General features: G+C 33.8%; 2 protein-coding genes across 2 annotated transcripts; both read left to right on the top strand.

The window, feature by feature from the left end:
• Nucleotides 1–4275: 4275 nt before the first annotated feature.
• On the top strand, nt 4276–7377 carry LOC145029335 (serine carboxypeptidase-like). Its single transcript, XM_078977902.1, has 9 exons — nt 4276–4660; nt 5255–5423; nt 5497–5616; nt 5692–5835; nt 5902–6052; nt 6127–6215; nt 6283–6541; nt 6632–6765; nt 6862–7377. The coding sequence occupies exons 1-9, from the start codon at nt 4344–4346 to the stop codon at nt 7003–7005; spliced, it is 1527 nt and encodes a 508-aa protein (XP_078834028.1). The 5' UTR covers nt 4276–4343; the 3' UTR covers nt 7006–7377.
• Nucleotides 7378–9999: 2622 nt separating this feature from the next.
• Nucleotides 10000–12849, top strand: LOC145032753 (serine carboxypeptidase-like). Its single transcript, XM_078981667.1, has 9 exons — nt 10000–10463; nt 10890–11058; nt 11154–11273; nt 11349–11492; nt 11588–11738; nt 11825–11913; nt 12002–12260; nt 12351–12484; nt 12602–12849. The coding sequence occupies exons 1-9, from the start codon at nt 10147–10149 to the stop codon at nt 12728–12730; spliced, it is 1512 nt and encodes a 503-aa protein (XP_078837793.1). The 5' UTR covers nt 10000–10146; the 3' UTR covers nt 12731–12849.

Here is a 12849-nt window from a genome sequence, read left to right on the forward strand (position 1 = left end):
AGTGTGGAAACGATTGAGAGAGGTTCCATGTGGGATAGTTGTGAGTGTCCGGCATTGAAATGCATGGTTCGTAAACCCTGTTAAGCCTTGTTTAAGGATCTTACACACTCCCGATGAGTATGCATCATTGTTTTATCGGTTTGGCTCGCCATGTACTACAGTTTTTGGTTAAGGAGATCTAGATGTTCGCACTTTTTGTTTTATGATTTCTCATTAGAATAGAAGTTATGTAGAAGTTTCATAGTGTGAATTTTAGTACTCATGGGCAAATTGAGTCAAACGGTTTGACTTGCTGACTTTAGTTGACTTTGACTTGATCGAAATTTGACGGTTGTCACAAAATATGATTCAATAGAAAGCCAAAAAATAGAATTGCTTGGCTAAAAGTGAAACCTGGTGGGCTTTGAATCTGTCTTGTCCTTTCCCCCTTTGTCTCCATTACATTCATATGTAATTCAAACACAATCAGTTGAAACTATTCTTGCCTATCGAGTATTAGGAAATTTGTCAATATAAAATAGTAAATAAAAAAATAATAAGAAAATTAAACCTGCTATTAAATTTCCACCGAGATCAAAATGAAGAGATTATTAGGAGTGAAAATTGCAACTCCTGGAGATCAGGAACGATCTGTCCAATTGTTATATATCACAATAAAAACAAAAGTTAAACATTTAAATACATTGACAACAGATTTTAAATCAGATAGATCAAAAAAGGAATTTCTCAAATGAATTTCTTAAGAAGTAATTAGCAAAAATGTGACTTGGCAGATTAAACCAACACTTTTACAATTCTGATTGTATATTGTACTTAATCACCCCCCCCCCCTAAGAGATCAGATCTCTCACATAGATGCCCTATTCCCCCCTGCTATACCCACACACACATACACACACACACACTAACTATAACATTATAGAAAACTTTGTTTTCCTCCAAAGCCATGCCACAAAATTAAGCTTTTAGTTCATTCTTTTTGAAATTTAGTTGTTAAACACAAACACACAGTAAACAAATCCGGTATACACACACCTAATATTTATGTACAATGAACAGATGAAAAGAAAAAGGAAACACATACCTAATTTATTTCTTCTCTTAACAAGGAATTATGGCTTATTTAGGAAGAGTGTTGGTGCCATGGTTGTTGCCATCATACCCACCACCAAAACAACCTTATACCACCACCATTACAACCTATCTTAATCACCACCAACCACTATCCTCCACCACTGAAAATCATAACCCATTACAGCCTCCCCACGGAGACCACGTGGTGAACCTCTTAGTACATTTCTCTAAACAACAAAAGAGAGGAATTAGGAGAGAGAGAGAGAGGGGGAGAGAGAGAGAGAGAGAAAGAGAGGGAGAGAGATAGAGAGAGAGATAAAGATAAAGTTTACCTAGATTTTATAAATGCAATAAATAGAGATGATAATAGAGTTAAGAAGCCACTTTCAATCTGGTTATTTGTCTTCCTCATCATCTCAATGAATCAACTAATTGTGGAAGACCTGCAATTGGTAAAGTAAAAAAAGAGTCAATGGATGAAGAGATATTCTTTTAACCTATAGAAAAATTAAAAAGCGTATGAACCATGGGAATGTGAATTCGATGGCAGTAACCTGAAAAAAAATCAGTTTGTTGTAAAAGTATGATAGCTATAACCAAAAATCTGAATCAAAACATGAATCAGACACAACTCATGACATTTCTAAGATAAATATTTCAATAGAAATCCTAAATATTATCTTTTATAACCATTCTTGGTCAGAAATTGTTACGACACTAACAAATTATGAACTCATTAGCATACCAACATACCTTGATGATGGTGGTAACCCAAGTTCTATGGTTTTAACAGAGAATGTTAAATGACAGCATGGATTTCGATGGGTAGATTAGGTTTCGACATATATAATCGAAAACGATGGTGGACGATTTTAGAGAGGGATAAACGGTGTAAGGGTATGGTGGTAACGTTCATCTGTCAGTGGTGAACAGTGGTTGTGGTTGTAGAGGAGCAGTCAGACGCGACATCATCAAGGTATGTTGGTATGCTAATGACTTCATAATTTTTTTGGGAACTGTTAGAGCGGACGATAATAAATGTTGTGTCTATAGATTTCATAGAGGGCTGAGTGGTGTTGGAGACGGTGGTCTCTAGGGTTTTCATAGGGGCGATGGTTCACTGGTGGTGCAACGGTGGTGGGGTAGAGAGGAGAAGGGAACACCAATTCGAGGTAAGGACTGCAGGAGATACTGTCGGAGGAGGCAAATGTGGATACATGAACCATAAATGAAATAGGAGGGATATGGATTAGGGTTCTTATCAGAGAGTTTGAGAGAAGAGATGGCTAAGAGCTCTTCCACAAGCAATGCCTATTAATCGACTGAGATAAGAGATGATAAATAAAAAGACAGAAGAGAGCATAAAGAGACTGGAGAGATGGAAGTGAGCAATTAGATAGACAGAAGAGATTTGGGAAAAATGATGATTGATGGTATGTAGATGAAATTAGGGTTTTCAACGTTTAGATATAAGGAGGAGGTATTACCGTCAGTTACACCCAAAGGAGCATGTGCAGGCGTTTTCATTATGCTTAATCCGATTGTACTCGATGTTGTAACATGTATACCTCTTAATTTTCAAGAAATGGGCAATATGCTTAATATTATAGTAAAGATATATATATAGGGAAAAGTGAATATACCCTTAAGGGTATATAAGCTTACGTACCCAAACATGCCATAATACATCATTTTGTTTGATATATTCATTATAATTTTGTTAAACTTCAACCTAACTTGATTTGCTTTCAAGATATTCGAAATTTCACTATTATCATTCTCTTACATCACATATTTTTGCCGAACACCTACTAGGCTATGTATATTGTAGTTGAAAATGAAAATTATATAAGAGGAAGATAAATGTGTAAATTATAAAAATATTGGAAGTAAATCAAGTTAGAAGTTAAATTATAATAACATTGGACAATTAGAATGTATTATATGATACAAAACGATGTGGTATGGTGAGTTTGGGTACCTAAGCTTATATACCCTTAAAGGTATATTCACTTTTCCCATATATATATATATATATATATATATATATATATATATATATATATATATATATATATATATATATATATATATATATATATATATATGCGGTGCGATTCGGTTTTTTGCGGTTTTTGCGAGACTAGAAACCGCACCGCACCAAGTATTTTCGGTTTTTTGCAAAACTAAAAACTGCACCATCGGTTTTCATTTCGGTTTCGGTTTATGCGTTTTTTTCGGTTTTTTTGGTTTGCGGTTTGGTTTTTGCTCACCCCTAGTTTTTACAGTTTTGTCCATCTTTTAATCCCAAATAAAATGTGTTTGTGGAGCATATCAAGGGACTTAACCTGGTCCTTAATGGGTACATACAAAGATAAAAGGGACTTATAGATATCTAACTTTAAAGGATCATATGAAACACTTTTAATATAGGTATTTGAAATGGTCATACAATTTTATATTTTTCAAGTATTTTGGAAAAAATAAATCTTTTTGAAATATTTTGTGGATAATGGTCCCAAATAATCACTTGATCATATTTTTAAAACGTTTGAGGTGTCAAAGGCACGAAAGTGTTCAAAGTAATTAAAAGACAAAACTTTATTACATCTTATTTACAACTTACAACAATGCATTTGGTCTTCACTAAGTCTTCTTAAACTGAATACATATCAAATATAAGGTTAGACCTGAAAAGTTTAGTGAATACTCCTAAAACCCGACTCTTAAAGAGTCTTGGATAAAGGAAATACACCAATTCCAAAGCCAACATTCGTTAAATCAGCTTTAAAACATCAAACACTTTCATTCGAAAAAAATTACATAATAAGTGTCATTATAGATGAAAAGTGTGACAAAACATGAGTACATCCTCATTTTCTTGTATCATGAACCTCTATTGAAGTTTGATTTTGTTGAGGATGTTGTCATACAACATATATTTCAATGGAGATCGATTTGTACGATGGAATCTTATAAAAGTTTTAAATGACAAAACCTACTCCAATGTTAAATATTAATGGACATATATTCCATTTTAAAGTAAAGCCATTAATTTATGAGAAAGTTTAAAGATTTTTGAAAATAAAAGAAGTATGATGGTTGACAAAGTGAAGGCACACTCCAAGGCCCAAGCAATGCGTTCCCGCCTATTTATGTAAAAGCGGTTCCTTGTGAAGAAACGCATACATTACCGTTTCGTTCTCGTTCCGACATCAATACTCGTTCGCTCTCCCAAAATCTTCAAATCTCGAAGCTTTCTCTCAACAATGGAGAATTTGATGATCCTTCTCCAGCTTATTCTTCTTCTTGCATCGCTTGCTTCGACGACGACTCTTACTTCAGACAACCCTAGTTTCCCATCAACTCAAGCGAAGAAGATGATCAGGGACTTTAATTTATCCCCAGAACGTGAGATCAACATCGTTGAGGATGATGGTGGTTTACGATTATCGAGTGTCCAGCAGAATTCGATAGTCGAGAAACGATTTAAATTTCCAAAGTTTACCGATCCAAATGGCGCATCTGTCGCTGATTTAGGTCATCATGCTGGTTACTACCAGATTAAACACTCCCATGCTGCGCGGTATGTTATCGAGATCTGTTGGGGGGTTAGGGCTATACATGAATAGGGGTATCCCACGCACACCAAGGCTTTGAGTTGGGGATCAAAGTCTTGGTATATAGTCTTCTCTTATTAGGCAATTACTTATCCCCAAACTTCGTATGGGGCTTATAGTTTGCATTTCCCATGGAAAATCCTATTTGCTTCGTTTAGCCTTGTCCCCCAGAGTTTTGCTATAGTATGTTTATGTGATTGTTAATAAATTTCTTAAAGAACGTTGCCAAACTTAGAATACAAAGTGGCATTTTGCTTAAATGTTTCTGTCAATATCAATTAAAGTTATTTGGGGAAAGAGAAGCCTTCTGTATGCCAAAGAAGACAGAAGGGGTGCTCCTAACACTGGTAAGGCTTTTGAATTGGCCTTTTAACTGCAAGACGTGATGGCAAATTGCTTGTTATTGTTTAGCTAAATCTGTTGCTATTATCTTTGTCTTTTCTTTCTCATACAGTCATACATGCATAAATTTTTCTTTCATCTGTTTCTACTTTCAAGAATGATGGAAAAGAGTTATCCCTGTTCTTTTTGGCATCTAAGATCTTAATTATGTTTTGTAGGATGTTTTACTTTTTCTTCGAATCACGTGGTAAAAAAACAGACCCTGTTGTTATCTGGCTGACTGGAGGTCCAGGATGTAGTGGTGAGCTTGCACTCTTCTATGAAAATGGTCCTTTCAAGATCCAAAATGATTCTTCTCTGGTGTGGAATGAGTATGGATGGGATCAGGTTACAATGCTACCAATTTTGGATTTGTTTATCTGTATTTATCAATCAATGATAAGTGTTTGTTGACTTTCAGGTATCCAACCTATTATATGTTGACCAACCTACTGGAACCGGATTTAGTTACAGCACTGATGAACGAGACATTCGACACAATGAACAGGGTGTGAGTAATGACCTATACGACTTTTTACAGGTTTGTTAACTTTCTTGCTTTTAACTCTATGTGATTATGCAACAGTTAATTTGTTAATTTTTTGGCATGATTCAGGCCTTCTATAAAGAGCATTCTGAACTTGTAAATAACGACTTCTTTATAACTGGAGAATCATTTGCTGGTCATTACATTCCTGCTTTTGCTGCTCGAGTTGTCAAAGGAAACAAAGCCAAAGAAGGAATCCATATAAACTTAAAGGTATAGATGTATCTCTTTTTTCTCAACACAAAAATGGGTTTGGTTTTATTTATTTTTGTTATACAGGGATTTGCAATTGGAAATGGACTTACTGATCCACTAGTTCAGTACCCTGCATACACTGATTATGCACTGGAAATGGGATTAATTAAGGAGTCTGATTACAAAGACATCAACAAACATCTTCCATTATGCGAAAAAGCAATTGAACTTTGTGGTAATGTCTTGTGTCTGCATCATTCATTTTATTTAAATCTTGTATTGATTAAATTATTTTCTGTTTATTCTCAGGTACTGATGGAACAGAGGCTTGCATGGATGCATGCGAGGCATGCGACGCCATTTTTACTTCAATCAAATCCATTGCTGGAAATATCAATGTAAAGATACTTTTTGATGTTTCAATATTTGAATATGTTATTGACTCTGGTGTGATATGCTGTGCAGCATTATGACATAAGAAAGGAGTGTGTAGGGAGTTTATGCTATGACTTTTCAGTGTTGGAGAATTTTCTTGATGAGAAATGTGTGAGGGAGGCTCTTGGAGTTGGAGATCTTGATTTTGTTGCTTGTAGTCCTGTTGTAAACCAGGCCCTGATTGTTGATTGGATGAGGAATCTTGAACCTGGTATCCCTCTTCTCCTTGCAGATGGGATTAGATTGTTGGTATATGCTGGAGAATATGATCTCATCTGCAATTGGCTCGGTTAGTTAGTTAGTATATCATTTATTGAGAGTCCTATGAACTTCAAATATTAAATCTTTTATTGATTTAGTTTATGTATAAAACAAATAGGTAACTCAAGATGGGTTCATGCAATGGAATGGAGTGGCAAGAAAGAGTTTGGTGCATCTCCTGAACTTCCATTTGAAGTTGATGGGTTTGAAGTTGGTTTATTTAAGACCCATGAGCCACTCACTTTCCTCAAGGTTAAGTACCCTTTGCTAATTATTTTCTTTTAATATTTTTTTTGACATAATATATTTCATGATTGATGGTTTGTGTTGGTTAATAATGGAAAACAGATTTATGATGCGGGGCATATGGTTCCAATGGATCAACCGAAGGCAGCTTTAAGCATGTTAAAGAGGTGGATGAGGGGATCACTTTCTGAAACTGCATCTCAGACTCAATCTGTTGTTGATTCAGATACAAATAGTTTTATTTAAATAAGCCACATGAATTGATTAAACAAAATAATTCATGAGGTGGGTTTACTTTATTAGTTGGAATCGAATAGGTTTTGGAAGCCTTACCCATTAATAATTATATTAAGGGAGGATTATGACTAATATGAAATAAATAATATAATCATAAAATGTTAAAAACCTAATCCTTCCCTCTCACCAAGTTGAAGACTCCAGCACAAGGAAGAAAGAAAAGAAGGTTGAATATCTAAGATTATCTCCAAGCATGTGTGAATCTTTAGAATAAAAGTACTGTTTTTTTTTTTTTTTTTGTTAGTTTCATGATTGTATAGTTTCAGCATTGTTTGATAAAGTTTCGAGGTGAAATTTGATTCCAAGATACAAATGATTGATTTATTTTATTCATTGTAAATGTTAAATATATCTTTTCATGACTTGTTTGTAAATGAAAGCAAATAGAATAAATCTCATTAGCGATCTATAAATTCAAAAGAGATTGAGTTATGATTAAATATAATTTGCTTTTAGTTTTTTGTTGTCACAAGCTTGGAGAATATGGGGGACTATATGACAGAGCATGCAATTAGTCTATATGGGGGTCTTCATTGTTCTAAAACTGTAAGAAGGTACTTTTTTTTTCTTTTTCATTTCATGTTTTGTCTTTTTGAATTTCCAAAAAAGTGACTATTTCTTGATGTGCCAATTTTTATACATGAGTTTTGAATTTTGTAAATTTGTTGATTGTAGACTTATAGCTGAATTATGTTGTAATAATTTGATAATACATGTCCTGAAGTGGCTTAATGAGAATCCGTCATATCTTAAAGTATACTTTCTTTTCTCGACTGGTAGTGGATTGGGCAAGTTGTTTCTAATTGTTATTCCTGGCCCTTTTTTGACACGATTATTTGAAAAAAAAAAAGCCAGTAATTTGAATATATGAGTACTGCAAATAAACATCCACTTTCAGTATTTATCAGATGCCCTATTAATATGCTTAGGTCTAACTTGCCGAATCACACAAACACATATTGTGAGAATGTGTAACGAAGATCCTAGCCATTAGATTTAAATATTGAATGGTTAGGATTGTCAATGATATGATTGTAATTAAAAGTGTAAAAAGTAGTTAGTTCATAAAATTAACTATCTATAAGCTAGTATGGACTTTTTATTTTTATTTTGGAATGTTTGATTTTCATGGGGATAGAGTTTGACAATTTTCATTATCTGGACTTAACCAAGCTGAATCTCAATTGTAATATGATTTTTAATTAATTTTATATTTTAACTGAGTTTTTTATTAAGCCTAAAGTGACAAAACAATATTATTTTGAGAATGATATATAAAAATTTCACATAAGGTTCTAAGAGAATGAGAAGCGTACATACAAATATTGTGAGAATGGCGAAAAAAAAACATTATGAGAGAATGAAAGCCTGTACAAGAAAACATATTTCGGAAGAATGATAAAGCATTGCTAGAAAAAAAAAATCTGGAACAATTAAAAACTATACATGATTAAAAAAGACATTTTGGGTTAATGACATTATATTCCCCATGATTGGATTTAGTAGGCGATATCCTTCTTCCCTTGATGCGTGTGTATTTATGAATCAACAACAAAGAACAGAGATCAAGAATAGCCTCTAAAAATCGACAAAATAGCCCCTCCCCTTTTGAAATCGGATTTGTAGGTCTCTAACCACAGCTTGATCACAGGCATGAGAATTGAGTTTGGACACATGTTAGGAAATTTGTAAGAAAAATGTAAAAGTATGACTTGTGTTTTAGCTGATAAAACCCAAGATAAAAACCAGGGAATCGTGAGTGTTCATCCATAAATATAACATAATATAAGAATCCATATGTGGAAGAAATAGGAGCCGGTTCCCATAAATCACAGTTTTAAGTCAAGCACATGCAAAGATCTTTTTTAAATCATCATCAAAGGATAAAAGCTTGCTTAGAGACATGACAAGAAGAACAAATATCCGGTTCAGGTAAAATAAAAATAGCTAATACAGAACCCAACTTATTTAAAAGAGAAACAATGTCTATAGCTACATGTCTTAATCAATGTTGATCCGATCTAAGTTGGATGTTCCATTTATGAACTTTAAAACAAGATGAAAGTAGTACATTTGGTATTTTATTTTATTTTTAATTTTTTTTTAAAGCGTATCTTAGGATATAAATTGTTTGAATCACATATGTATTACTTATTTAGTCATCCTATAAAAAAGATAAAACTGATATTGTAAATCGTTAATAAGAATCGAGATAATGTAAATTGTTAATAAGGACCAAGATAATTGATATTTTCGTTTTGAAAAGTTATCTTCAACTTTTCCATGCTTATTTCATTATCAATACTTTTGTTTTATGTTTTTATTAACTTTTTTAGATTTTATTTTGAACTGGTTAGTGGTTAAAAGTTAAATTTATCAAGTTAGTTAATTCGTTTATGCACGGATTTGAATCCGAGTCCTCAAATCTAAAAGTTTTCATCTCTATCAAGTGGGTTAGTCTCACATTGACATAACTTTTTTAAAAATTAAAACACAATAGATAATGACCAAGTCGCATTTGAAAAATAATATGATTTTTACATAACAAAACATTTAATAATGTTTTTCCGTAGACGCTAACAATATATATATATATATATATATATATTGTGAAATTAATTGCTATAAATTAATTCATCCTTTTGAAAACTAGTCCAAAATAAGACATGTTCACTATTTAATTTTGCGTAAGTTTCTGAAACCTTAATTTTTTTCTATTTTTTTTTATATTTAATATATCTTCTCTTTAAAAAATAATACGAAACAAAAATAGTTAAAAGTCAGTATATCATATTAGAACTTCCCTTTTTAACTAAAAAATAAGAAATGTTTGTTAGGTGACAAAGTGGAGGCACACTCCAAGCAATGACGTTCCCGCCTATTAAAGCAAAAGCAGTTCCTTGTGAAGAAAAGCAAACGTCGCCGTTTCGTTCCAACAAGCAACAAAGCTTTTCCTTCTTCATCACTCCTTTCAGTTTTCTACTTTTCTTTCATCAACCCCTTCTCCTGCTTTACTGACTACTGTCTATATATAACCCTCGTTCGCTCTCCCAGAATCTTCAAATCTCGAAGCTTTCTCTCAACTCAACAATGGAGAATTTGATGATCCTTCTCCCGCTTATTCTTCTTCTTGCACCTCTTGCTTCGACGACGACTCTTACTTTAGACAACCCTAGTTTCCCATCAACTCAAGCGAAGAACATGATCAGGGACTTCAATTTGTTCCCAGAACATGAGATCAACATTGTTGCGGGCGATGCTGGTTTACGATCGTCGAGTGTCCAGCAGAAGACCATAGTTGAGAAATCTTTTAAATTTCCAAATTTTGCCGATCCGAATGGCGCATCTGTCGCTGATTTAGGTCATCATGCTGGTTACTACCAGATTGAACATTCCCATGCTGCGCGGTATGTTATGAGATCTTAAAGAACTTGATTTTAGTGTTCCTTTTCAATTATAATGAATTTACGTTTACGCTTGCTTGATGTTCTTCTGAGAGGTTTAACTGTTTACTGTTGGAAGTATTGCTAATTGCTAATTGAAAATTTCTAATTCTTTTTTCCTTCTGATCGGATCCCAAACTTTGAATCCTGTATTCGGGTACCTAGGTTAATCTTCATTTTAGCTTTTTCATTTTTATGATATGATTAAACCAAATCCTTGGGTTTTCTATGGACAAAATGGCAAAGTGAGTAGAACAAGACACGATGGCAAATTGCTTGTTATTGTCTGGCTTACTCTGTTGCTGTTATATTTTGTTTCATCTGTTTCTACTTTCTGAAAGAGTTAGCTCTGTTCTTTTAGCATCTAAGAACGATATCTGTGCTTTGTAGGATGTTTTACTTCTTCTTCGAATCACGTGGTAAAAAAACAGACCCTGTTGTTATCTGGCTGACTGGAGGTCCAGGTTGTAGCAGCGAGCTTGCACTTTTCTATGAAAATGGCCCTTTCAAGATCCAAAAGAACTCTTCTCTTGTCTGGAATGAGTATGGATGGGATCAGGTGACAATGTTATCAGTTTTGAATTTAATTTTTTTGTTTTGCATTGTTCTTTGTTATGACTTATCAAGAAATGTCAACTGTTTGTTGACTTTCAGGTATCCAACCTATTATATGTTGACCAACCAACTGGAACCGGATTTAGTTACAGCACTGATGAACGAGACATCCGACACAATGAGCAGGGTGTCAGTGATGACCTATACGACTTTTTACAGGTTTGTTCACTTTCTTGCTTTTAACTCTATGTGATTATGCAACAATTAATTTGTTAATTTTTTGGTATGATTCAGGCCTTCTTTAAAGAGCACCCTGAATTTGCAAAGAACGACTTCTTCATCACTGGAGAATCATATGCTGGTCATTACATTCCTGCTTTTGCTGCTCGAGTCCACAAAGGAAACAAAGCTAAAGAAGGAATCCATATAAACTTAAAGGTATCTGTATCTCTTTTTACTCAATACAAAAAATGGGGTTTATTGTATTTTATGATTAAAGTTTTGGTTTATATTTTATGATTTTTGTTATGCAGGGATTTGCAATTGGAAATGGACTCACTGATCCACTAGTTCAGTACCAGGCATACACTGACTATGCACTGGACATGGGAATAATTAAGGACTCTGATTACAAACAAATCAACAAAAAACTTCCATTCTGCGAAACTGCAATTAAACTTTGTGGTAATATTAGTCTTGTCTTCAACATTCATTCATTGATCTGTTTTTAAATCTTTTATTTCTTAAATTATTTTCTGTTTATTTCTCAGGCACTGATGGAACAGTGGCTTGCATGGCTGCATACATGGCATGCAACACCATTTTCAGTTCAATCAAATCCATTGCTGGAAATATCAATGTAAATAGATCTATCTGATCTTGTTTTTTTATTTAATTTTAGTTTCAGTATTTGAATATGTTTGACTCTGTTGTAATGTGTTGTGCAGCATTATGACATAAGAAAAGAGTGTGAAGGAAGATTATGTTATGACTTTTCAAACATGGAGAGTTTTCTTGCTAAGAAATCTGTGAAGGAGGCTCTTGGAGTTGGAGATATTGATTTTGTATCTTGTAGTCCTGTTGTATACCAGGCTATGCTTGTAGACTGGATGAGGAATCTTGAAGCTGGCATCCCTCATCTCCTTGAAGATGGAATTAAATTGATGATATATGCTGGAGAATATGATCTCATCTGCAATTGGCTTGGTTAGTTAGTTAGTATATCATTTATTGAGAGACCTCTAAACTTCAAATATCAAATCTTTTATTGATTTAGTTTATGTATAAAATAAAAAGGTAATTCAAGATGGGTTCATGCAATGGAATGGAGTGGCAAGAAAGAGTTTGGTGCATCTGCTGAACTTCCTTTTGAAGTTGATGGGTCTGAAGCGGGTTTATTTAAGACCCATGGGCCACTCACTTTCCTCAAGGTACATTTTGTTTTTCTGTCGTGAATTGTTATTATTATTATTATTATTATTAATATTATTTTGTTTTTGACATAATATTCATGGTTTATGGTTTGTGTTGGTTGATGATGGATACAGGTTCATGATGCTGGGCATATGGTTCCAATGGATCAACCAAAGGCAGCTTTAAGCATGTTGAAGAGATGGATGAGGGGATCGCTTTCTGAAACTGCAGCTGAGCCTCAATCTGCTGTTTATTCTGAGTGAAGGGAGTTTGATTGTGTGTCTACTGTGTAACCTCTTGTAAATGATAAATGCATGTTGTGATATTTATAACAAGTTGAAGAATAAGAGGGCATAAGTGGCATGCATCTTGGTTGTGTAAA

This window comes from Lactuca saligna, chromosome 2 (genome assembly GCF_052625555.1).
Source record: "Lactuca saligna cultivar CGN05327 chromosome 2, ASM5262555v1, whole genome shotgun sequence".
NCBI lineage: Eukaryota > Viridiplantae > Streptophyta > Magnoliopsida > Asterales > Asteraceae > Lactuca > Lactuca saligna.